The sequence below is a fragment of the Diabrotica virgifera genome, chromosome 9 (genome assembly GCF_917563875.1).
Source record: "Diabrotica virgifera virgifera chromosome 9, PGI_DIABVI_V3a".
NCBI lineage: Eukaryota > Metazoa > Arthropoda > Insecta > Coleoptera > Chrysomelidae > Diabrotica > Diabrotica virgifera.
The window spans coordinates 64,580,384-64,607,684 of NC_065451.1; the positions used below are offsets into that span (position 1 = coordinate 64,580,384).

The 27,301-nt window shown below is 31.4% G+C and overlaps 1 protein-coding gene across 3 annotated transcripts; it reads left to right on the forward strand.

The window, feature by feature from the left end:
* The first annotated feature begins 3,399 nt into the window (after window positions 1-3,399).
* On the forward strand, window positions 3,400-27,246 carry LOC126891915 (zinc finger protein 664-like). Of its 3 annotated transcripts, XM_050661261.1 has the most exons (3): window positions 3,400-3,783; window positions 25,732-26,334; window positions 26,587-27,246. In XM_050661261.1, the coding sequence occupies exons 1-3, from the start codon at window positions 3,516-3,518 to the stop codon at window positions 26,883-26,885; spliced, it is 1,170 nt and encodes a 389-aa protein (XP_050517218.1). In that variant the 5' UTR covers window positions 3,400-3,515; the 3' UTR covers window positions 26,886-27,246. The 3 variants fall into 3 exon arrangements, with proteins under 3 accessions (XP_050517218.1, XP_050517217.1, XP_050517219.1); XM_050661260.1 differs by having other exon boundaries at window positions 25,732-27,246; XM_050661262.1 differs by lacking the exons at window positions 25,732-26,334; window positions 26,587-27,246 and adding an exon at window positions 9,932-10,086 and having other exon boundaries at window positions 3,404-3,783.
* Window positions 27,247-27,301: the final 55 nt, after the last annotated feature.

Genomic DNA, 27,301 nt, shown 5'->3' on the forward strand with positions numbered 1-27,301 from the left:
TTAAAAGGTATGTTATTAAGATGATTTTAGTTCAATATAATATATTTTTATATAAACTTGCGTGCATATAGAAATCCGTCCACTTAAAAATTTTGTCATTTTTAATGTCTCATATTTCCTAAACCTGTTGGCAGATTTAAGTGATTTTTATAATATGTTATAGCCTAATTCTTTAACAATACCGCTGTAATAATATTGTTGCTAAATAGTTAAATTTTTATGGTGTACCGGGCATTTAAAAAATACTGAAATTAAAACCCAACTATAGACTCCGGTTTTCTTAATATTCTGTTTTTTTTATTAATTCGCTTATGTTTAACAACTAGATTTGTTCTTTATCAATTCAGGGTGTTTCTAAATAAGTGCGACAAACTTTAAGGGGAAAGGAACAAAATGAAAAATTTTGACGCCTGTATTTTAAAGGTAATCATTTTTTTCGAATTCTGAGAAAACTAATAAGTATTTTTGAAAAATTTAAACGCAGAATAAAAGATTACTTTATTACGGAGGGCCAAAAGTCCCTTAGAATGAATAAAAAGTTTTTTTAATGACATATTTGAAACTAAAAATCACACTAAATTTTCTTAGGTTTTCACCCCTGTAACTTATTAAAATAAACATAGAAGTTTTCAGGGACTTTGGGTCCTTGGTCCTAACGTAATCTTTCACTCTGCGTTTAAATTTTTGAAAAATACTTATTAGTTTTCTTAGGATTCGAAAAAAATGAATCCCGTTTATATTCTTGTTATTGGTTTTTTTCTATATAATAAACGTTACTTACAAGGAATTACTTTTAATATTATTTTGTACAAACTTCCAATTAATAATATTTTCTTGTTCGACTCAAAAAATACTATAAATTTTACCAGAATTTGTACTTTAAAATCGTAGTTTCGAAAGCGGTAGTCCGAAAGTCAGACTACGGACGTCATCAATTGCGACGTTGCCTTTTTCTCTTCATGGCTTGTAAAGTAAAGGTGGCTATGATAGTATGTATCATGGACCTTTACTTTACAAGCCATGAAGAGAAAAAGGCAACGTCGCAATTGATGACGTCCGTTGTCTGACTTTCGGACTACCGCTTTCGAAACTACGATTTTAAAGTACAAATTCTGGTAAAATTTATAGTATTTTTTGAGTCGAACAAGAAAATATTATTAATTGGAAGTTTGTACAAAATAATATTAAAAGTAATTCCTTGTAAGTAACGTTTATTATACAAAAAAAAAACCAATAAGAATATAAACGGGATTCATTTTTTTCGAATCCTAAGAAAACTAATAAGTATTTTTCAAAAATTTAAACGCAGAGTGAAAGATTACGTTAGGACCAAGGACCCAAAGTCCCTGAAAACTTCTATGTTTATTTTAATAAGTTACAGGGGTGAAAACCTAAGAAAATTTAGTGTGATTTTTAGTTTCAAATATGTCATTAAAAAAACTTTTTATTCATTCTAAGGGACTTTTGGCCCTCCGTAATAAAGTAATCTTTTATTCTGCGTTTAAATTTTTCAAAAATACGTATTAGTTTTCTCAGAATTCGAAAAAAATGATTACCTTTAAAATACAGGCGTCAAAATTTTTCATTTTGTTCCTTTCCCCTTAAAGTTTGTCGCACTTATTTAGAAACACCCTGAATTGATAAAGAACAAATCTAGTTGTTAAACATAAGCAAACTAATAAAAAAAAACAGAATGTTAAGAAAACCGGAGTCTATAGTTGGGTTTTAATTTCAGTATTTTTTAAATGCCCGGTACACCATAAAAATTTAACTGTTTGCCAACAATATTATTACAGAGGCATTGTTAAAGAATTAGGCTATAGCATATTACAAAAATCACTTAAATCTGCCAACAGGTTTAGGAAATATGAGACATTAAAAATGACAAAATTTTTAAGTGGACGGATTTCTATATGCACGCAAGTTTATATAAAAATATATTATATTGAACTAAAATCATCTTAATAACATACCTTTTAATGTTCTTTATAATTTGGAGCACGAAATATTGTAAAATATTTCAGTTTCTCTGTAAATACAGTGAAAATTATTTAAAAACAAATGAGAACTGTCAGAATTAATCGGTCTACCAATAGATGTTGCCAAGTTTCAACTTCATGGCTTGTTAAGTAAAGGTGGCTATGGACCATAGCCGTAATACCATAGCCACCTTTACTTTACAAGCCATGAAGAGAAAAAGGCAACGTCGCAATTGATGACGTCCGTAGTCTGACTTTCGGACTACCGCTTTCGAAACTACGATTTTAAAGTACAAATTCTGGTAAAATTAATAGTATTTTTTGAGTCGAACAAGAAAATATTATTAATTAGAAGTTTGTACAAAATAATATTAAAAGTAATTCCTTGTAAGTAACGTTTATTATACAAAAAAAAAAACAATAACAAGAATATAAACGGGATTCATTTTTTTCGAATCCTAAGAAAACTAATAAGTAAGTATTTTTCAAAAATCTAAACGCAGGGTTAAAGATTACGTTAGGATCGAGGGCCCAAAGTCCCTGAAAAGTTCTATGTTTATTTTAATAAGTTACATGGGTGAAAAACTAAGAAAATTTAGTGTGATTTTTAGTTTCAAATATGTCATTAAAAAACTTTTTATTCATTCTAAGGGACTTTTGGCCCTCGGTAATAAAGTAATCTTTTATTCTGCGTTTAAATTTTTCAAAAATACTTATTAGTTTTCTCAGAATTCGAAAAAAATGATTACATTTAAAATACAGGCGTCAAAATTTTTCATTTTGTTCCTTTCCCCTTAAAGTTTGTCGCACTTATTTAGAAACACCCTGAATTGATAAAGAACAAATCTAGTTGTTAAACATAAGCGAATTAATCAAAAAAACAGAATGTTAAGAAAACTGGAGTCTATAGTTGGGTTTTAATTTCAGTATTTTATAAATGCCCGGTACACCATAAAATTTAAATGGTTAGCAAAAATATTATTACAGCGGTATTGTTAAAGAATTAGGCTATAACATATTAAAAAAATCACTTAAATCTGCCAACAGATTTAGGAAATATAAGACATTAAAAATGACAAATTTTTTAAGTGCACGGCTTTCTATATGCACGCAAGTTTATATAAAAATATATTATATTGAACTAAAATCATCTTAATAACATACCTTTTAATGTTCTTTATAATTTGGAGCACGAAATATTGTAAAATATTTCAGTTTCTCTGTAAATACAGTGAAAATTATTTAAAAACAAATGAGAACTGTCAGAATTAATCGGTCTACCAATAGATGTTGCCAAGTTTCAACTAATCGAATGATTTCTGAGTTCTTGCCATGCCTTCGATTTTCGCTGGATGTGCTGTCAAAGTCAAATGTCATAAGTCAAATGACATTTGACTTTGAAGTTTGAAATCAAATAACATTTTTTTTGACAAATTTCTTTGTTCTTGTTCTTTATGCTGTGATTAGGATTAAAATTGTTTATGTTTTAAATAAAATTATCTTTTCTACTTTTCTTGAAGTTGAAAGGAAATTTAAATGGAAGTGAAACAAGAATCAATTATTAATTTTCCAAAAGAAGAATGTGAAATCAAAGTAGAAAATATTGATGTCCATGATGTTGAAGTTTCTTATTCTGTTAAAACTGAAGTAAAGGATGAATTATTAGAGTCATGTTCTCCGAATAATGATACACACAGTAATTTTGATGATGCGAATTCTATAGACTCACAAACTAAGGCATTTTATATTGAAGACATCAAGTTAGAAGAGGAGGATAAGCCGGATATAATTCCTATTGAAAATGGTAATTATATATTTTTTTATTACAAATGAGGGGATTGGAAACTAAGGGTTATAAGTGATAAAAAGGTTTAGTTGAGAAAAACAAAGTAAAAGATAATTATACATAATAATATATATTATGCTACAGTTCAAGTTGATTCTCAGTTAGAGTTGACTGTTCCTAGTTTGAGTCGACTCCAACTAAAAGTTGCAGCAAGAGTTGATTTGAAAAGTGTAACTAGTTGAAGTAGACCGTTCCTAACCTTTGTTAGTAAAAGTAGATCGCGAAAAAAATATAATCAAGGCTTACTAGATTGGGTTGACTATTCCTGGATCGATTCGGTAAATGTAGATTATAAGAGTATAATCTTACATGCTTTTTTGATGAGTGTGCATCTCTTTGTTTTAACCGTTTCAACTACTTATCACAATGTAAACATATATATTTATTTATTTATTTATTACGGGATGTCCCCATTTTTACAAATAACAAAAATAAAAATTTTTTACAAAAGTAAACTAAAAAACTTACTACTAATAAAATTATTTTGGTGCTACTTCGGTATGCGGTCTACGGCAGAGTTTCTAGTTTGGTATGCGGTTGACCATCTAATATGCGATCTACGGCAGTTTAGCTGATTCGGCATGCGGTCTACGTACAAAAACAAATTAGAGAAACTATTACAAACTTTTTATTTATTATTTATATTTATACTTTACTTTACTTTATTTATTTTTATTTATTTATTTATTTCTACGGTAGAACCATTTACAAAATACAAAAACAAAAAAAAATAGAATAAGTAAGATCATGTATAAAAAACAATGAATATAAGACAATTAACCAATAAAATTTGTAAAATAACACAGTACATATATCAAATCACAGTTAGAAAATGAAAAATATCACATATTTAACTAATTAAATTCTCAAGTTGCCTCTTGAAGTCATTAATGCCTAGACAGAATGGGTCAAGTTTCATGTCATTGCAAAAACTGAGCATTCTCGACAAGGGAAAATGACGAGAATACTCAGTTCTATGAAAAGGAATATGAAAGAGTGCAGTGTGTCGAGTTCTATGAATTGTATTGAAGTACACATTATCTAACAACGAGGGACAATTAATATCATTGTTTAGAAGTTTAAATAAAAACAACATATCAGCTCTCAACCTGCGGTTCTTCAGTGTAGTAATGTTAAATTGAGACATTATTCCAGAATAATCTATGACAAAATTCTCAGTATTTCTTATATTAGTATGTGCTTTATAAGCCAAAGATCTTAGAAACTTCCGCTGAACGCTCTCCAATCCATCAATGTAGACTTGATGAAACGGAGACCAAACAACAGAGCAGTATTCAAGTCCTGAGGGCACTAGAGAGCAGTACAGTAATTTGAATACAGTAGGTGAGAGATCATGACTGTTGCGATAAATAAACCCAAGATTGCGAAATCCTGTTTCCTTAATTTTAAGATAATGGCTTCTAAATGTCAATGCACAATCCAATAATACACCCAAATCTTTAATCTCAGTAACTGAATTCAAGAGTACATCATTAAGAACATATCTATTAGCTGTTAGATTATTTATACGACCAAATGAAATACAAGAACATTTAGTCGGGTTTAGGCTTAAACCATTTTGTTTCGACCATAAACATATATTATTAAGGCTATGGGTACATAATTCGCAAATATTTTACGTGTATCCCTACTTTTTCTGTCTTTACACGGCAAATTACGTGTAGTAAAATTCACACTGGTGTGGATATGTAAACATTACTAGAATGTCATTCTACTTGAAAATGTCATAATTAATTTAAAGAGATGGCTTTTGAATGTTCTTGGATAACTGTTATTTTTATAAATGCAAATTATTAATTCAGTTAATAAATGTGATAATTTTTTCACTAACTATGTTTTCAGTGATTGTAATAATTTATTTGTACAACAAAAACTAATAATCAATTGAGAAAAGAGGAAAAGTGTTAAAGTGATTTTTTAATAATATGTTGTTATTTTGGAACGCTTACAATTTTGAACATCTCTAACAACAAAATACTTGGATCACAGGATATATCTGATGTATTCTCTGCTTGGATCTTTCACAAATAATACACAATAAATAACTTTTTATTAAGTTCACGTCTTAAATCAATTATTTATCAAATACACTATCAATAATATTTAATAAATTTCTCAAAATATTCCCGATGCAATGTCAAATATTTAAAATTGTCACTGATTGTCAGTGTCTGACTGACAATATATGCTGACAATATTATATTCGGTTGAGTGCGTTGTAAGACAAAGACAGATTTGGAAAATATTACCACGGCATTGTGTTCATTTTTTTCAAATCCTGAAAAAACCAATAAATATTTTTGAAAAATTTAAACGCAGAATGAAAGACTAAATTATTACCGAGGGCCGAAAGTCCCTTAGAATAAATAAAAAGTTTATTTTGAATGAGATATTTGAATTTAAAAATCACACTAAATTTTCTCTTAGTTATTTCACCCCTGTAACTTATTAAAATAAACATTGTAGAAGTTCTCAGGGACTTTCGGCCCTCGCTAATAACGTAATCTTTCATTCTGCGTTTAAATTTTTCAAAAATACTTATTAGTTTTCTCAGGATTTGAAAAAAATGAATCCCCATTTGAATAGCATTGCAGCCGAAAATACGTTCCGATCCTCTTAACATCATCTTGCAGGAGATCTTTATCTGATATATCCTGTATGTAACGAAATAACTTAAGATCATCAGCAAATAGTAGAAAGTGTGAGTTTTTGATAGCCTTACCAATATTGTTAACGAACAAGTTAAAGAGCAAGGGACCACAATGAGACCCTTGTGGGACACCAGAACAACAATGGAATTCTTTAGAAACATAATTGTTGATACGAACTTGTTGTGTACGACCCATCAAAAAGTTTTTAATCCAATTAACAATGGGTTCACCAAAGCCAGATGCACGAAGTTTATGAACCAACAGGTTATGATTAACCCTGTCAAATGCCTTTGAGAAATCAGTATAAATGCTGTCGACCTGAATCTTATTCTCAAATGCACCCAACAAGTATTGTTGGTAGTTGACAAGGTTTGTTACAGTTGACTTTCCGTTAGAAAAACCATGTTGCTCATCAACAATTATGTTTCGGCAAGCCCAGGTAAGACCCATCGATACCAATTTATCTAGAAGTTTTGGGATTGCTGATTGAATAGTTATACCTCTATAATTATTTACACACTCGTGATTGCCAGATTTATGGATAGGTGTAAGAAAACTATTTTTCCAATAATGTGGAAATATAGATGATGATAATGATAAATTAAAAATTTGTTGTAAAGGGTTACAAAGGGAAAACACACAGTTCTTAATAAGTGCTGCAGGTATACCATCAGGCCCTGAAGAATATGTAGTTTTTAAACTCATAATTCCCTCAAAAACATCAGTCAGACTAAATTCCAGAGTTTGGATATCAACACTGTAGTCTAATTCAAAGTTAGGTAAATTATACTCACTATCATTATATGTACCCGAAAAATAATTGGCAAATAGATTGACTATCTCCTCACCACACTGAGCTATTACATCCCCACCTTCATTAGACATCACATTAGGATAAGTGTTAGACCCACGTGTAGCATTAACATGTCTCCAAAAAGAGCGGGGATTGCTTGAAAGATTTGCTTGAATATTCTCTAAATAGTTTTTATAACATACTGCTTGTAATGATTTACATCTTTCCCTTAGCACTGAAAATTCCTCATATGAGTTGCCTGATGCTTTAAAATTCCGGTGAGCTATTTTTTTCTGTATGACAAGTTCAATCAATTCTCGTGAGAACCAAACAGGAAAGTTCAATGATTTAAACCGATTGACAGGAACAAACATACTGATGGCGTCATATAAAACATGGTAAAAATTATCTATGCAGCAATTAATATGTGATACATCTAATACCTCATTCCAAGGAATTGATGCTAAATGTTCATTTAAAACCTGATAATTACATTTTTTAAAATCATGATAAAAGACATCATATTTAAGAAACAAATTTAAATTAGCTGCTGGTAACAATATAGTATAAGCTGAATGATGCTGAGAAGTATTCAATAGAATATCAGTAGAAATCGACACAACTGCATCCCTCTGCGTACAGAAAACTAGATCTAAAAATGTATCATTAAGGTTAGGCAAAGTATTTACTTGTGACATATTAAGAAAATTGTAACAAGTACAAATAATATTTGCTGAATAGTGTTGCGGACACTCAACTGTTACACCATCATTGAGATTATACCAGGATGCCTCAGGTAGGTTGTAGTCACCACAAATACAAAACTCACAGTCACTGAATCTATCTGCTAAGTTCAACATACATGTGGAATGCTCCTCATATAATGACCCAGATGACCGCGGAGGAAAGTACACAGCACCAATGATTAACTTTTTAGTAGAACACATTACCTGTGCAAACACATGTTCCACAGAGGAATCGATGGGCTTAACCATCATTGAACGAAGACGCTTATGGATGGCAATAAGGACACCACCACCACGAGTCTTCGAACTAGTTTGAGTGTCTCTATCATGCCTAAACACATTAAAGTCACCCAAACCCAATTCAGCATCTAAGATTTTAGAAGTAAGCCATGTTTCAATGATAACAATAATATCGTAACTAGAAAGAAGCACAGCCTGTCTGAAATTCGGAAGTTTGGTGCACATACCCCCAGCATTCTGAAAATATAATCTCAACGATCGTTTTTTGAATTATTGAATTTCTTGACGATTCTTGGCACCCCATTAAAGTATTTGATCATCAAATCCGTTTCACCCTGTGTTTTCCTGTGTTCCAATTCCTGATAAACTACCTTCACTTTCTCACGTTGCAATAGGGTAAGATCAGCTCCAATACGCAGCTTTGAACCCATTAAGGCTCTGCGTTGTTTTAAACAGGACATAACAAGGGCTGAATCATTGAATGCGACTTTAAGAGGTCTTGTTTTATCCGCTAGTCGACCAAGACGAAAGGCTTTAAAGGTGCTGTTGGTTACACCAATTTTATTGAGAACACCACGTACCTCATTTCTATCATGTTCAGCACGGATGTTAGAATCATTTGAATGGTTTTCAGGTACATTATATATAATAATATTTTTGGCTCTCCGGCTCCTGTCTTCTAGCTCCTCAAAAACTGCATCAGTATTTAGTGTTGGGGAAGATTTTAGCTCCTGAATCTCCTTTTTAAGACTAACCACCTCTTGTTGAAGTTCCTGGACAATCCTGACCACCATGGGCGCCGATTTAAATGCATTACGACACTCAACACAAAGATAGAGAAGGTTTCTTTTTTGTAGAACCACAGCCCTTGTTTCTGAGCTAGAGAGGCCTGAGCAACCCTCTGACAAGTGAAACACTACACGGCAGCAGTCACAGTATAAGGGTTTATCTTCACCTTCAATGGAATATTTACATTTTGAACACAGTTCTGAAGGCATGGTTAACCTCACTTTTGAATTTTAATTTAAGGCAGAAATGATTATTAACAGCTAAATCTTACATGTACATGTAAAAAGTAAATAAATAAAGTATGTTCCTAATTATTTTTGGCAATTAACATTATGTAATTTAACTTAAAACTTAATCAAAATTTTGTCAAATATTCTAGGTTGACAGATCTTCTTCTCATTGAGCAAGCTGTTGAACAAACGTATACTTGTCATACTTGTGCTTAACTTCACACTTCACGTGTTATTCTGTCTAAATCCCGAACCGAGGATTAGCGGCGTGTAATTTGGGTTGCCTATATAAACTTGAATCAACGAAATGGGCCTTGAGTGTTAATTTAAAACGCTGAAAAGACCATTTAGTGATAATAAAAAGGGTGGGTTGTGATTGCGCGCAGCGGTCAAATACCTCCTGCCCTGCGGTTCTCTCACTCTAATACCCGTAAGTTGGGTTTGGACCGAAGGGTTAGGTCTTCCTCCTTTCAGGCAAAAACTGATATTTACTGCGGTTGCATGATATTTAATATTAAAATAGTATTGGATGTGGTAGAATGTAGACTCTTGGTATAATTACCAATTGAACAGTGAAGCTGTTAGTAATAATAAAATAGTAATGTTTGTAATAGTTTCTCTAATTTGTTTTTGTAGGTAGACAGCATGCCGAATCAGCTAAATTGCCGTAGACCACATATTAGACAGTAGACCACATACTGAAGTGACACCATTATTTTTTCATTTTAATTGTGGCTTATTTCCCATGTAAATAATTAATCAACAAAAATAAAGTATTCTAACCATAACAAGTGCTGCTTACTTGTATCTTTATGGAATACTGGACATGAAGCGTAAGCGGCGTGGAATCGTCAACGCAGACAAGCTTCAAGTCGCCAGGCGTACAACGATGTCAGTCGCTTTTAGTACGCTTGAGTGTTAGAACACCTTTTTTGACAGAATTTTATGAGAATGGCGGATCAAATATTAAAATTTGTCCAACTGATTGAAAATTATCAGTGTTTATATAATAATACCCAAACAAGAGTACTCCAGAAAAATGTGTGGAATTTAGAGTCATCTTTAGACAACTCTTTGGCGGCAATAAATAACCTTCTGTTGTAGTTTTTGTAAATATAAGGATGCACCCAAAATTTCCTCTGTTTCTTTTTTTGCGGTGCCGAAGATAATTTAACAAAGTAAGTCTTTTTCATCACTTAACATCTTTGCAACTACTGTAAAAGCATGGAAAACCTTAAAACAAGACGATGGCATGCCGCATGCAAATCGAATCGTTTGCGGATTTTAAGGCGTAAAGGAATCGTCACTGCATGACAAAACTTATACGCGTCTATGACGATACACTTCGTGTGCAGAATGCCTAAGTAAATTAAATTTCCTGAGAATATTATTAAAATGAAAATCTCTGACAATTAAAATCAAATAAAATGAAGACTCCAAGGTAAAGGTCACTCATCTTCGATTCCTTACATACTCAGTCAGGCAGTGCTTAAATCTTACAAATCTTGTATCCACCAGATCATAAGATTGACTAAAGTCATTTCCCAGTGTCTGAATCCTGTTAGTCAGAGAATTTGCCATAGTTAGTGTGATAGTGTTTTATAGAAAATACGGGCATGTCTCTAAGAATTCTAGTGCTACATCTAAAGTTGATAAGACTTAATAAATCAGAACAGTCGGTAGTATGATCAAGTAGTTTACAGAGAAAAATTAAATCACATTTAGTTCTGTAGTCTTCTAAGGAACTGATATTTAGCCTTGACCTTAATTCCACCAAAGACATGTTCTTTAAGTTTAATCTATAAGCACAAATCCGGAGAAACTTATTTTGAATTTTTTCAAGGGTGTAAATATGGTTAAAATAGTATGGTGACCATACTATAGAAGCATAAGACAGGATGTTACGGACGAAAGTAAGATATAAAATTCTATATGTAGGTACGGAAAGATCTCGAGAGTTTCTTGTGATAAAACCTAGATTACGGTATGCTTTAATTGACAAATTCATGTACCATTTCATCGATGTAATTATGGCCTCAATGAACCTATAACTAGAATGTTACGTCTAGCAAATCAAAATACCGAGAGGCTTAATTTTAGTTCCACACCCAACCAATTTATACGCAACTTACAACAAATTAATATTGCCTCTTAATTGTTTTGTTATGTCCACCTTTACCAGTCTGTTTCTAATTTGTTTTGTATGTAATTTATATTATTTATGTTAACTCTATTTTAACTATTATATTTTATGTGTTATATATATATGACTTATATTTAGTATACTAAATTGTTCCAAAATTTGTAAACAATTGTAACTTTATTGGGCTTGTCCCGTGGAAATAAAAAAACAGAACAAAACAAATTGTTATTGTGTGGGATAAATGACAAGTAACTGTCAAATAACACCCCCAAATCTTTTATTTCAGTCACTCTTGATAGAACGCTTGTATTAATGTGATAGTCAAACACAACATTATTTTTAGATTTGCTAAAGGATATAACAAAACACTTATCTTTATTTAACTGGAGACAATTGGAAAGAGACCAATTTTATAGAGAAGTCAAGTCTTCCTGGATCCTTAAGGCTGTATGACACTATACATTTTCTTGTATCATTTCTAATATCGTTTCTGATATGTCAAAAAAATGCATAGTGTCATACACAGATACAAGAAACGATATCAGAAACGATACAAGAATTTGTGTCAGGCACAGATTATTGTACAAGAACTGCGCCAATTTCTGCGCAAAGAGCAAAAACGTAAAACCTGCTGGTAAAACATCTAAAATGTCATAATTACTTACTCATAATGGCGGCTGAAATGAAAATGGGATAATGTATTGATGAATTTATTTGTGTTTTTGTAGGTATTATTTATAAATCTTTTATTGATACTTAATATACCGTTTGGTATGGACTACTGTTCTACTAATAACCATATATTTAGCTCCTAGTAAAGTTCAAACTATAAATTTAGGTTTCATGGTGCATAATTTTTTAATAGACGAAAATACAATAGTTCCTAATTTGGATCAAACTGAAGATAATTCTAATGCAAATATTTTAGCACAAATATCAAAACAAAATAAAAACACACATAATCAACCTCAGTCAACGTAAAATTCTGGTTAACATTAAAATGTTAATTATATAAAAGTTTATAAATTTTATAAAATATTTAAAATCAGCTGTGTCTGTAGATGCAGTACTACCATAACGTGACACAGGGTGACAAACAAAATTTCGACCAATCACGTGCCGAATTTCATACAATTTTCGATACAAGAACTTGCATAGTGTCATACAGGGCACAAATGTACGTACAAGAAATGATACAAGAAAATGTATACAAGAAACGATATCAGAAACGATATTAGAAATGATACAAGAAAATGCATAGTGTCATACAGCCTTTAGACAATCAGACAGATTTGAAACTTTGTGAAATATAGCTTAAGGTCATCGGCAAATAGCAAAAACTGACAAACTTTTATTACCTCAGAAATATCATTAATAAACAAGTTAAAGAGAAGAGAACCCACATGATATCCAGTAACATTTCATTTTTAGAGCCGGTTGTTTGTGTGAATCAACTCTCACTAAATGGCATTGGGAAGAGTATACTTTTTCTAGTTAGAGTCTACTTTTACCATAGTTTATTTTTTAATCAGGAGGAGTAAACTAAAAAGACGGATTCAGACCCAAGAAAGTCACTAGAAAAATAACCAAATACATCTTCTTTTTTAGTTGATCATGTCATCCCTCAATGGTAATCCATAAATATTATGTTATATTAATACGTCACTAAAGAGTTCTAAAAATAACTGCTTTTTACTTATATAAAAGCAGACTAAAAATCTAAAAATTAAATTAATAACAGAAAACACAAAAAATCGCTGATATAACTTAATTGCTTGCTTGCTTGGTTATTGGCCTTGCTTTATGCAATTTGGCCAGCTCGATCTGGTCAGGTTGGCGGTCACAACGTTGACATTGACTGGCTCATGACCATGTCGAGCCCGCCGAATATGTCTACTTCTTGATTTAATTAATTTAATAACTTAATTAACCTATGAAATGTTAATCGTGTCAAAATGTGATAAATGTCACTAGTGTCAAAATTTTATATCAGTGGAGTAAACTTACCTGCGGTTGGACCAATTACAAACAAGTATTACTGCGCAGTAAATTTGAATCACTCCTCTTGGTTTAAAAACAAACCATAGTAAATGTTGAATAAAAATCTTCATTTTATATTTTTTATAATAAACTTTTACCAAAAACCAGCCGTTTGAGTTGACTAGAACTAGGAATAGTCAACTTGAACTGTAACATATACATAATAAACGAATTAACCACTTTGGACTTATAAATTTTGGATTAATTTTGTACATTTCAGTTAACTACTAGAGATTGCAATTGCTGGATCCAGCATCTAGCAACCCAGCTGGATCCAGCGCTTTTTTCACGCTCTGGATCCAGCAAACCGTTCTGGATCCAGCAGCGTGGATCCGCAAACATGTCAAATTCGAAATAAGTTATTTAATGTCTCAATTAGCCTCTTTATTCAAAGCCGTGAGTCGGCAACTTGCCATTCTATCGCGCTGGCAGTAGCTCAGTATGCTGGAAAGTTTCTATATCTTAAAAGTTTGAATCTATAAAGCGTTGATATACATTGATTCTGCGATAAAATTCTATACTGGCGAGTGGTCAATAATCAATGAGTTAATCGCCACTTTTAACCGGCTGTAGAAGCTCTTTGCAGAATAGAGTCCACTTTGATAACGGCCGACACAACCATGTAATTTGTCTTAGACAAACTAAATAGCCAGGACTCTAGCCTTAATGCCGATCTATCAGAAGCACTACACAACAGAATCACAGAACGGCGACTCTATGAGATTACAGGTACATTAGTGTATTTACAAAATCAAAAAAAGTATGACGAAGGACTAAACAATCCTGGTTACTTCCCCATGCCGAAAAAGAATGCAATGCAACAAGAGATGAAAAATTTGTTGATTCATATAAATAAACAAGTAGCTGTAGAACCACTACAAAAGATAATGGAAGAAGATGAGCTATCTAATCCGAAGCCCCTGAATTTTACTTTGAAACAAGAACTTGAGATTGAATTGAAAACAGAAAGAGAAAACATCTACAGCGTGTCTACTTAAGTTGGAAACATATGGGAAACTTTTTTATTATTAATTTTACGAAAAAAAGTTATTCCTTATAAAAAGTTCTGCATGCCCCGAAACCTAAGATTCAATCATCAGATATCAAATTGTCTCAATATTATACGAGGTATGTCAAAAAATATGAATTTCGGTCAAGGCTAAAGTACCTTTATTTCTCTCAATATCGAAAATTCTTATAATAAAAAGTTGTTTGGAATCAAAAACTAAGATCAAATATGCAATTACATGCTTCTAGATAAAAAAAAAATTCTCAAATTTATGGATACCCTACATCGTTTTTAATTATTACAAATATGATAATTCGTTTATTATTCATTTTACGAAAAAAAGTTATTCTTCATAAAAAGCTTTGCATGGTCTAAAATCTAAGACACAACCATGATATATCAACTTTTATTAATTTTATACGAGGTGTGTCAAAAAATATGAAATTCGCTCAAGATTATAGTACCTTTATATTTCACAATATTTCAATTAGAAGGATGTTATTGCATATTGAAACATAGTTTTTAATTCTAAACAACTTTTTTAATAACCGTTTTCATATTTTTTGACATACCTCGTATAAAATTATTAAAATGTAATATCTGATGGTTGCATCTTCGGTGTTAGGACATACAGAGCTTTTTATAAAGAATACCTTTTTTTCGTAAAAGTAATAATAAAAGAGTTATCGTATGTGTAATAAATAAAAACGAAGTTAGTATCAATAAATTTGAGAAAAATTTGGAAAATATTTTTTTCTAATTAGAAGCATGTAATTGCATATTTGATCTTAGTTTATATTTCCAAACAACTTTTCATAATAAGAATTTTCGATATTGAGAGAAATAAAGGTACTTTACTCTTGAACGAAGTTCATATTTTTTGACATACCTCGTATAATATTGAGAAAATTTGATATCTGTTGATTGAATCTTAGGTTTTAGAGCATGCAGAACTTTTTATAAAGAATAACTTTTTTTCGTAAAATGCACAACAAAAAAGTTTCCCATATGTTTCCAACTTAAGTAGACACGTATATAAAAAAACTAGTTCTCAAAAAGATTGCGAAAAGATTTTGGAAAAGGAAATGGCGGTTTATAAGACCGAAGGAGTGAAAATCGATCATTTGTCAATGGTCTGTGACTATTTGATGATTTTGATGACCTTAAAACTGACCAGCACAGAGGCCGGAAGGGCTTTCTCCACAACTGGCTATATGTATGTGCGAAGTAGGTAAGGCCTATGTTTTTAAGTTATCACTTTTAAAAAACTAAGTAATTCAAGTTTCTATTGTTTAGAAATTTAGCATACAGACAAAAAAAAACATTAAAATCGTGTTTTTATTTTGATTCCACATTTTGCTAGATCCAGCTGGATTCAGGCCAATCTTGCAAAAATCCAGTTGGATTGAAAATTCTGCTGGATTGCAATCCCGATTAACTACACTTGAGAGCCCAAAAATAGTCTACTCAAAAGTAAAATAAGTTATATTTTTTTATTACTCTGTTTGGCAAGGGTTTGGAGATTTGAATTACTATCGAGATGAGAAGATAAATTATTACCATTTTGAACATGAGCAGTATTATCTAAATAAGAACTATTAGATGAGATTAGAGAGCTATGGTTACCTGCGTAGCCATTAGGTTGAGAATTTGAACCATTATTATATAGAGAATGTGAATGACTCCTATTACTAGTAATTGGAGGAGAATATTGATTTTCGCCCATTTTTATGTGCATTAACGAATTGTGTGACTTTGAGCAAAAAGAACATTTTTTAGAGGATTTGCACTCTTTTAAATTGTGTTTACCAAAACAATTTATACATAAATTTTTTGCCCTAATAAATTGCAATTTGGCGGAATGAGGTATATCTTTAAACTCAGAGCAAGTGTAAATTTTATGGCCCACCTTGTTACAGTAGGTACAAATTAATTGAAATTGGTGATTTGAAGTTAACTCATGCACTGTCGAATGAGATGAGAAATTTTTTCTGGCAGTTTTAGAACATTTTCCAGAATTACTGCACGTTTTTCTAAGAATTTAAAAAAACTATTTTAAGTAGGTATTTTACCGTGATTCCTCTTAGATTCATATGCCTTAGCCGATTGAAAATCTAACTTCTTTTTTAGAATGAATATAAGCGTTAAGTCAAATAAATTTTTGGAAGTTAAATTCAAATTTTTTAGTGACAAAATATTTTTTTTAATTGTAGTGATTAATTCTCTTAATGTGTCTTACTTACATTTAAAAATATTATTACAATCAAAAATTGCTTGCAAATAAGAACTTATTATGGCGAATTTGTTTTCGTATCTCTTCTTTAAAATATTTAACGCAATTACAAAATTTTCATTAATTATCGGTAATGAATCTATAAGTTGAAGGCTTTCACCTTTTAAATAACTCTTTAAGTACACACGTTTTTAGACATCTGTTAATGTCTCATTTTTCACTATGAGCGCATCGAAGAGCTCAATGAACGATTGAAAGTGTCTAATATGACCGGAGAATGGTGAAATTTTTATGTCCGGAAGACGAACTGCTATTGGAGCACTATAAGAACCCTCACTAGATGAACTGGATCTTATCTGAGAAGGTGCAGCTTTTAATTTATTAATACAAGCGGTCAAATCGCTTACAAGTTTGAAATATTTATTTTCTATTAGCTCTCTATCTTTTTCTTCTTTGTCTGTATCTGATACAAGGAATTCGATTTCATTTTGTGCTTTTTTATAATCATGAAATATTATATGAAATCTACTTAATCGCGTCTCAAACTGGGTAACATCTAATTCTACGTCTTTATTGGCTATAAACCAGTTATACATACGAGTAAGAGAAGACTTATCAATTTTTCTGTATTTTTTGAACTCATCCATTTTTATTAAAGATATTGGAACTCGAAAATGTCTTTGAATCACAGAATTTAATGATTTTAATGTCTTTGAATAACTGATAGCCAAATAGAATAATGAAACAAAGGGTATATAAGTGAAATGATCTCACCCAGTATGATATCCTTTTGCTGTTGTGTCGGCGAATATTCTTGAAGAACCTTCCATAGGCTTTATGCTGGTCAAAAATCCGGCTCGATGTAGGCCAAATGAAGAAGTACCGCTTTGGTTTTAAATCCCAAACCGTTTTCTCCGTCTCTTGGTTGAAGAATAAATGACTTCTTTTTCCTAATTGGTTTATTTAAAAAAAACTACACTCACTAAAGCTAAGTTTAGCTTGTAGGCCAGACACAGCGAGAATTAATCTGTTGTACAAAAAAAGTCCCAAATATTAATTGGGACTTAATTATGAACTATTATAATGTAAAAAGCTATCGTTTTTTGAATATGTGTAATATTGACAAATATTTTTTTAGGAATTATCAGTAGTAATAGCACAAGAGCTCTAAAATTATTGAATTTTTCCCGAGTGACACTTTGACAGTTTTAATTTCACGACCCGAAGGGGAGTGAAATTATGTCAAAAGTGTCACGAGGGCAAAATATTCTATATTAATTTTAGAGATCGAGTGCAATTTGTTGTGATTATTTCATGAATAAAACTGTTCAAAATAAAAATTTTATTGTAATTTATTTATGTAAGTACAAATTAGTACAATTAAACACACAGTTGTTATAAATATTTGACGGTTGAAAGTCATCACTTTTATCATTTTTAAAACATTAATTGTCATTAATGTCACTGAACGTAGCAACGAAGGGCATCTGACGTAATATACTTGACGACGGGACATTATCAAAAATTTTCGGGTATAATATCACAAGAGAGTGAGAATAAACTGAAAATAATGCGACAGTTTTTCGAAAATTTGTTGTCTGGCAATAGAAAAGAGAGCCCGCAGGGCTCGAGTGGCTATTGCCCAATGACAACAAATTTGAGTAAAAATGAAGCATTATTTTCTTACTTATTCTTACTGTCGTGTGATATTCGTAAGATTATTTTTTAATACGTATATTATGGATATTTTCTTAAATGTGACAGTTGTCAAAACTAGGAAATTGGTAAACAAAAAAATTCTGTCGGGAATTTTCTACAGTAGATAATTCTCAGTATAATTTTAATCTGATTGGACAGAATTAAACACGTGATCAAATATCTTACTATACGATTGGAAGTTAAAACCATTAAAAAATAATCAGTTTAATGTTTATTTCTGTAGCTTTCTATTGGTCAGAATCTCCTATGAATGAAATAATCACTGTCATTTTTTTTGAGATTAATTTTTTAAGAAGGCCAAAATCGTGTATTAAATGTGACATAATTTTAGGGGCGTAATAAAGCAAAGATTAGAATTTAGATTATTTAATAAAGTTTCAACAACTTCTTCTGCCTCAAATTTTATTATGCTTATAATTTGATTGTCGAATTCCCTTGTCTTTGTATTCATTTTCCCTTATTCCTAAATATTTATACAATGACCGGCAAAAAAAGTGGCCACCCTATAAATTTTCGAAAATAAAAGTTTATTGGAAGTTTTATGCACCGTTTCATATTGTATTCGCGGTGTGCAAGTACTTGGAAGGGATACGCGAAACGATCGTGCGCGAATAGCGGAGAAATATTGCAACTTTCTTAAATAATTCATATTGTCAACTGAAATTGTCAAATTGACGTACATTTCATACCTATTGTCATTTAAGAAGAAAAATTATATATTGCTTCACAATATTGATATGATATGCAATTATTATATAAAGGTAAATTTAATTAATTGTATTTTGCTTGCAATACTGCATTTTAATAACTAATTTTATTTACTACATACAATTGTTTACTTTTGAATTACACAACCTAAATCTTATTTTTTCTTCTTATTATTTTTTTTTGGACTATGGCCTTGACAATTATCCAGTAACCAGGACCATATGATTGGCCAATATAATTAAAAATGCGAATAAAAGTTCAGAGTGTAGAAATAGGTGTCGCTTTTCCGAACTTGCACGGTCCCAATACTCAACATCTTTCAATTTTAAAATGAAAAACGACCGTTACTGCTTGATTCGTTAGCATAGTTTATTTAATTAGAAGGCTAGAAAAGAAAATAGTGTAATATCAAAACGAATTACAAACAATAAAAATTACGAGAGAACTTAAACAAAATTAAAAAACAAAATAATCGCTTCGTTTTGATTCAATTCGAGTCTCTTGCCATCCCCTGACACCTGGTGTTTCGGAATCTATCCCTTGTCAAAGAGGCTTTACAAGAATACTGAATTGCATCATAACGAAACGAAGAATAACTGCAGATATTAAAATATTTGCAGCGGAGTGTGGTTAGACTGTCCTCTAACGGGGAATGACGAAATGAGTGAAAATAATTTTATAAAATAATAAATAAATAATATAATATAATGAAATAAATAATAATTTTTAAAATAAATTATTTTCACTCATTTTATCATTCCCCGTTAGGGGACAGTCCAACCACACTCCGCTGCAAATATTTTAATATCTGCAGTTATTCTTCGTTTCGTTATGGTGCAATTCAGTCTTCTTGTAAAGCCTCTTTGACAAGGGATAGATTCCGAAGCACCAGGTGTCAGGGGATTGCAAGAGACTCGAATTGAATCAAAATGAAACGATTATTTTGTTTTTTATTATACCTTACTCGGTTTTAGAGAACAAATGACCACGTTTCATTAAAATAATCTGCGACGCATTATTGGGAGTGTTCTCCAGGCGGCGCCGCTTGGTACTACTGTACCTCGGTTAACAGATTAATTAACAGATTAATTAACAGACTCGTGGTCGAAATCATTTTCACTCATTTCATTAAACAAAATTGTCTAATCTTTAATAGGTCCCAAAACATCAATAACCGTTTGCATACGACTTGGAAGGCAACGGAACAAATGTTTAATGAAAATTTGAGGAATACGTTCATATTCTTCAAGAAGCATGCTTTGAAGTTCTGCAAGACTTTCTGGCTGACCTGGTTGACTTCTAACCTTACGATGAAGTTCATCCCAAAGATGTACGATGATGTTCTGATCAGGGCTGCAGGCTGGCCATTCTAGAGTATTAATTCCTACTTCCCTAAAGTAATTTGTCGCGATTCTTGCAGTATTCGGCGGTGCATTATCATGCATAAACACGAAATTGTCCCCAATAAATGGACCAAATGGTTCATTTATTGGGGACTAAAGCAGAAGCTACTGCTTCTGTCAAAACATTCTCTATATACCGGTGAGCATTCAGAAGACCATTAATTAAAATAAGTTCAGTTCGAGCTTCAATTGAGATTCCAACTCAAACCATGACACCACCACCGCCAAACTTTCCTCTCTGGGACATACAAGCTTAAGTGGGCATATCTTTCATTACTCCATCTCTAAACCCTCTCTCTTTCATCGCGAGACTTCAAACAGAACCGCGATTCATCAGTAAAGAGAATTCGGTTCCAATCCTGTATATCCCAGTGTTGATGATATCGAATAAAAATTAATTGATTTATACAATGTCTGGGTTGTAATTCGGGAACAATAGCCGGTTTTCTTGCCATCAGTCCTCTTTCATTAACACGTCTTCTAACCCTTTTTTCACTTACATTAACTTTTCGAACATCGTGCAGACGGTTTCTTGCAACAATTGCAGTTAAATGGCGATTTCTTAAAAGTTCCATTACAAAAAAAAAAGAATAACCTTTCGCGAGGTAAGTCTTCTACGATCGGAATCAGGTCAACTTGAGTATGTACCAGTCTATAAAGCGATGGATAACTCCCGTACTGTAGTTCTCGGAATTGCTAAAGTTTCGGGTATTCTTTGCGTCAAGATATAAGAAATCTGGCCTGGTAGTTCAGAGAAATAAGGAAAAAAATAGCCTGTTGGTGACACAACCCCCTCCAGGCCGAAACCAAATTGTTTGAGTAATATGGACGTGTATAATAATAACCTATATATTTCCTGCAGCCGATTTTGATGATATACATAGGTATAAACAAATGAAGATCAAAAAACGGTAAAATTTCGCTTTTTTCGTCTATTACTAAGAAAATAGTCATTTTAAACAAATTTGAGAGTAAAAAACTCATAAACGGTATAAAAAACTTCAATATGGCGTTTGCTTAATATGTCTATCCTTATTGGTTGCTTAGAAAATTGCAAAATAAATCATAAATTTTGAGTTTTTATAAATATTTATAACTTATGTAAAAATTAACTTAGAACCTTCTTATTACGCGGAATGCTGAGACTTATGGTGCTTAATTCATACCCTAAATTTCGAAGAAATTGGTCAAATAGTTTAAAAGTTATTTAATTTGTTTATCCCAAATTTATTTTTTTTGCAACACTGTAAGTCAGAAAATGATGAAGCTACAGTAATACTTTGGATAGTTTATGGAAGAAAGAAATTTACAGTATTAATTTAATTAAAAAAAAATTACAAAAAATAATTATAAATATTGCAAAATTATTTTGCAAAAACATGTGAATTAAATAAATGGGGGGGCTAACTTTGTCCCTAATTGTCCTAGGACAGTTGTTTTTCTTTCTAAATGTGTATAAAAATTCAGTCTTTCTAAATATGAAAAAATAATTTTTCTACAGGTAACGGTTAAAAAGTTATTCTAATTGTTTATAAGTAAGCAAAAAATCGACATGTTTTTTCAAAATAATTTTACACTGTTTAAAATTATTTTTTGTCATTTATTTTTAATAATGGTAATAGTATAAATGTTCTTCTTTCATAAACTGTCCGAAGTATGATTGTAGCCTCATAATTTTCTGACTTGTAGTGTTGCAAAAAAAAATGAATTTGGGATAAACAAATTAAATAACTTTTAAACTATTTGACCAATTGCTTTGAAATTTAAAATATAATTTAAGTACAAGAAGTATCAGCATTCCGTGTAATAAGAAGGTTCTAAGTTAATTTTTACATAAGTTATGAATATTTTTAAAAACTCAAAATTTATGATTTATTTTGCAATTTTTTAAGCAACCAATAAGGATGGACATATTCAGCGAACGCCATATTGAAGTTTTTTATACGATTTATGAGTTTCTTACACTTAAATTTGTTTAAAGTGCTTAACTTTTTGGTAATAGACGAAAAAAGCGAAAATTTAGCGTTTTTTGATCTTCATTTGTTTATAACTATGTATATCATCAAAATCAGCTGCAGGAAACATATAGGTTAATAATATAGATGTCCATACTACTCAAAAAATTTGATTTCGGCCTGGAGGGGGATGTGTCACGAGAAAAATCTTATTTCTCTGGACTATGGCGCTGGTGGGATGTCCCTACCGGTTTAGTATCATAATAACAAACAACAAACCCTCCAGGAGCGGATTCGCTAAAATTAAGGGGAAAGGAACAAATGCAAAATTTTGACGCCTGTCACAAAATTTTCAATGTGTTTTAAATGTAATCATTTTTTTCGAATCCTGAGAAAACTAATATGTAAGTATTTTTGAAAAATTTAAACGCAGAATGAAAAATTACTTTATTACCGAGGGCCGAAAGTCCCTTGGAATGAATTAAAAGTTTCTTTTGAATGAGATATTTGAAATTAAAAATCACACTAAATTTTCTCTTAGTTTTTCACCCCTGTAACTAATTAAAATAAACATTATAGAAGTTTTCACGGACTTTCGACCCTCGGTAATAACGTAACGGCTTAAAGCCGAAAGTTCGTACCCATCCCCTTAACAAAAAAAAATTCAAGTCTTCAAGTAGATATAATATTTTAATGGGGTTGGAATAATAAATATAAATTTAAATATCATATCATTATATTTATTACGTATTTATATCTATGTAGTTATAGGTATATTATTATGTACAATGAAATAAGAGAAATGAACAAATTAAAGAAATTAAGGAAATTAATGATCATTACAATAAAAGATTAAAAGAGTGGTAGCAAAAATCAGAATTAAAAAGATAGCATAATAAAAAATAACATAGAAAATAACATAAAATATCATAAAATTTGAAGTTTAGACGGAAAAAAATAAATACAAATTACAACTCTATGTCACTATGAAACACAATTTTGCCAGTGTTGGGGAAATCTTTTTTATTTCTTCTACAACATGTGACACCGATTCGCTACTAAATTTGGGACAGCAGTTGTTTCGCCGTAAGCTTTCCTTAAGTTGGCTCCAGATTAATTCAATGGGGTTGAAGACACAGTAGTAAGGAGGTAATCGCAATACAGTATGACCATCACGTTTGGCTAATTCGTCTATAACAAATTGTTTCTCAAACACTTTTGTGTGAAGAACTTCCAACATTTCTTTTTTTGTATATGTTTCTTCAAAGTACAAATCATTGTCATACAAAAAATCAGATATCTGTTTTTTTGTCGAACCTACACTGGGGATTTTTCTAATTTGTTCGCTGTGATACGTTGCGTTATCCATTACAATTACACTTTTTGGAGGCAAATTTGGCAACACCTTCTTTTCAAACCATTCCTTAAACAAGCTACTCGTCATATTTTCATGGTAGTCCAGCTTTGAATCTTTAATGTTTTTTGCCGATAGTAAAAAACTTTCTCCTCCAAGCCAGCCATTTTTAGATCCAATGTTCAGAATAATTATTCGCTGACCTCTATTAATTGGATAATTGGGTGCACATTTAATAGAATCGTCTGTCCAACCTTTTTGCGCAGTATCGTGGGTATCGAACCATGTTTCATCTGGATAAAATATCGGTCTTCCTTCATCTCTAAATTTAGATATAGCATCCAAGTATTCATTTCTCCATTTAATTAGACGAGGAGAATCCATTATTGATGATCGCTTATTAATTTTCTTGTATCGAAAACCAATGTGATTCAAAAATCTTGATAAAGTTGAAGGCGAATACGTAATGGAATAGTCTTTAACAAGTTGATCGTAGATCATACTAAGCGTTGGAACTAGGTTCTTTGAATAGAAATTGTAAATTGCTCTTCTAATTACCTCAGCGTCTTTTTCATTTACTGCTTTATGTGTAGAAAAGTCACTCCGCTTTTTACGAGGTTGAATTCTATTCGTAACAATTTTCCACACTGTTGTATATGGCATCCTTGTCAGTCGAGATGTTGTCTTGATGAGGAATTTACCGTCTTCTGGATTTGGATTATCTTCTTTCACAGTTTGATAAACATTCCTAATAATTTCTTTGGCATCATCAGATAAATGTACACGTGTTTTACACTTAGCACTAGCTTCACCGACTTCAGACATTTTACTTGAATACTCGCGATCTAACCTTCTATCTAAATGCAAGAAAATAACTGCCTGAACGTGCAAATGTCAAACTTAAATATGTTTGCCCCCCTTTCATAATGTTCCATAATGTATGTTTTCTGGATAAATAAATGATACTTAATTTTACCTAAATACCTGTAAGCACGAGAATTATGTGTAAAGCTATAGAATAATAATTAGAGGTATATCTTATCTTTAACTAATGCTCTTTCTAATGATTCTTTAATTTTTTTATTTAAAGATAGAAAGCTGCATTATCGGAAGTCCATTTTGTTTAAAGTGAAAACGATATAAAACACATTATAATCTAACTCCATAAAATTCACGTAATGAGCGCATTGGACATAAAAATTGTTTGTGATAATTTGTAATTGATTCCAAGCAAGTTAATTTCAGATGACTAAACGAATTCGTCTACAGTAAACAAAATTTTTAATACATTGTCTAGAAATTTTAATTTTAATAATTTATTTGCATTGATAGGTAACGAGTCAGTTCTGTTAATAATATAAAGTACGGCCCTAGTAGCTGTTCCAAAACTATTGCCACCCGTCGCGAAGACAATTGAGGGATTAGTAATGTCAACTATTTATTATGATACTAAATCGGTAGGGACATCCCACCAGCGCCAGGCCAGATTTCTTATATCTTGACGCAAAGAATACCTACATAAACTTGACTTCTTCCCTCTTGTAGCAATGCAATAATTCGAGCAACATCTACTGTAGATAACAGCATATCTTAATTATTCACTTAGTCAAAATCCACGTTTGAAAAGCTAAATTACTGTTTGATTAAATGTTTTCAACTGGAAGATAAACAGCGACTACAGAAGACAACAACATAAACGTCAAAACTAAGTCACAAATTGTCAAAATCAAGCATACATGATCGCAATAAATATTTAAATTGAGACGCAATATGAAACAGTGCATAAAACTTAAAATCAATTCTTATTTTAGGAAATTTATAATGTGGCCACTTTTTTGCCGTTCAGTATATTATAGTTAGTTTGTATTTTAGGTTATCTCCAAAACGAAAACAAAATGGAAGTTATGGAGACACCAACTAGTGAACATTCATTTTACGAAAGAAATTATGTGAGTCCACAAGCTGAAGAAAAAACATTGAATGAAAATGTGAAAGTTGCGATTGGACAAACATCTTACAAGTGCGAAATTTGTTCTAAGCAGTTTACCCAAGCAAGTAGTTTGAAAACACATTCGAGAATACACACTGAAGACAAACTCTACAAATGTGAAATTTGTTTGAAGCAATTTATTACGGCAGGTAATTTGAAAGCACATTTAAGAGTGCACACTGGAGAAACACCTTACAAGTGTGAAATTTGTTTTAAGCAGTTTATTACACCAAGTAAGTTGAAAGCACATTTGAGAGTGCACACTGGGGAAAAACCATATAAATGTGAAATTTGTTTTAAGCACTTTCGTGAAGCAGGCAATTTGAAAACACATTTGAGAGTTCACACTGGAGACAAACCATACAAATGTGAAATTTGTTTGAAGCAATTTATTACGGCATGTAATTTGAAAACACATTTGAGAGTTCACAGTGGAGACAAACCCTACAAATGTGAAATTTGTTTTAAGCAATTTATTACGGCAGGTCATTTGAAAACTCATTTCAGAGTGCACACTGGGGAAAAACCTTACAAGTGCGAAGTTTGTTTTAAGCAATTTTCTGCAACAAATTCTTTGAAAATACATTTGAGAGTGCACACTGGGGAAAAACCTTACAAGTGTAAAATTTGCTTTAAGCACTTTCGTGAAACAACACAGTTGAAAAAACATTTGAGTGTGCACACAGTAGTAAATCTTCACAAGTGTGAAATTTGTTTTAAGCAATTTATTACGGCAGGTCATTTGAAAACACATTTCAGAGTGCACACTGGGGAAAAACCTTACAAGTGCGAAGTTTGTTTTAAGCAATTTTCTGCAAAAAATTCTTTGAAAATACATTTGAGAGTGCACACTGGGGAAAAACCTTACAAGTGTAAAATTTGCTTTAAGCACTTTCGTGAAACAAGACAGTTGAAAAAACATTTGAGAGTGCACACTGGAGAAAATCATCACAAGTGTGAAATTTGTTTTAAACAGTTTATTCGAATAGATCATTTGAAAAGACATTTGAGATTTACACACTGGGAAAAACCTTAAAAGTGTAAAGTTTGTTTTAAGCAGTTTATTACAGCAAGTAACTTGAAAGCACATATAATATGATGACTCACACTGGAGAAAAATCTTACAAGTGTGAAATTTGTTTTAAGCAGTTTATTCGAATACATCATTTGAAAAGACATTTGAGATTTACACACTGAAAAAAAACCTTAAAAGTGGGAAGTTTGTTTTAAACAGTTTAGTGGAGGAGGTTGTTTGAAAAACCATTTGAGGTTGAAAAACCTTATAAGTGTAATATTTGTTTTACAGTACCTGGCCAAATTATTAGTCCAGGTAAGGAAAAATTTACTATATGTTATTTCTCTCATGATTATGAATATATTTGAAAAAAAAAATGATTGTTTTATTCTTTTTTGTGAATATTAACTCTTATGTAATAAAACTGTACTAAAAAA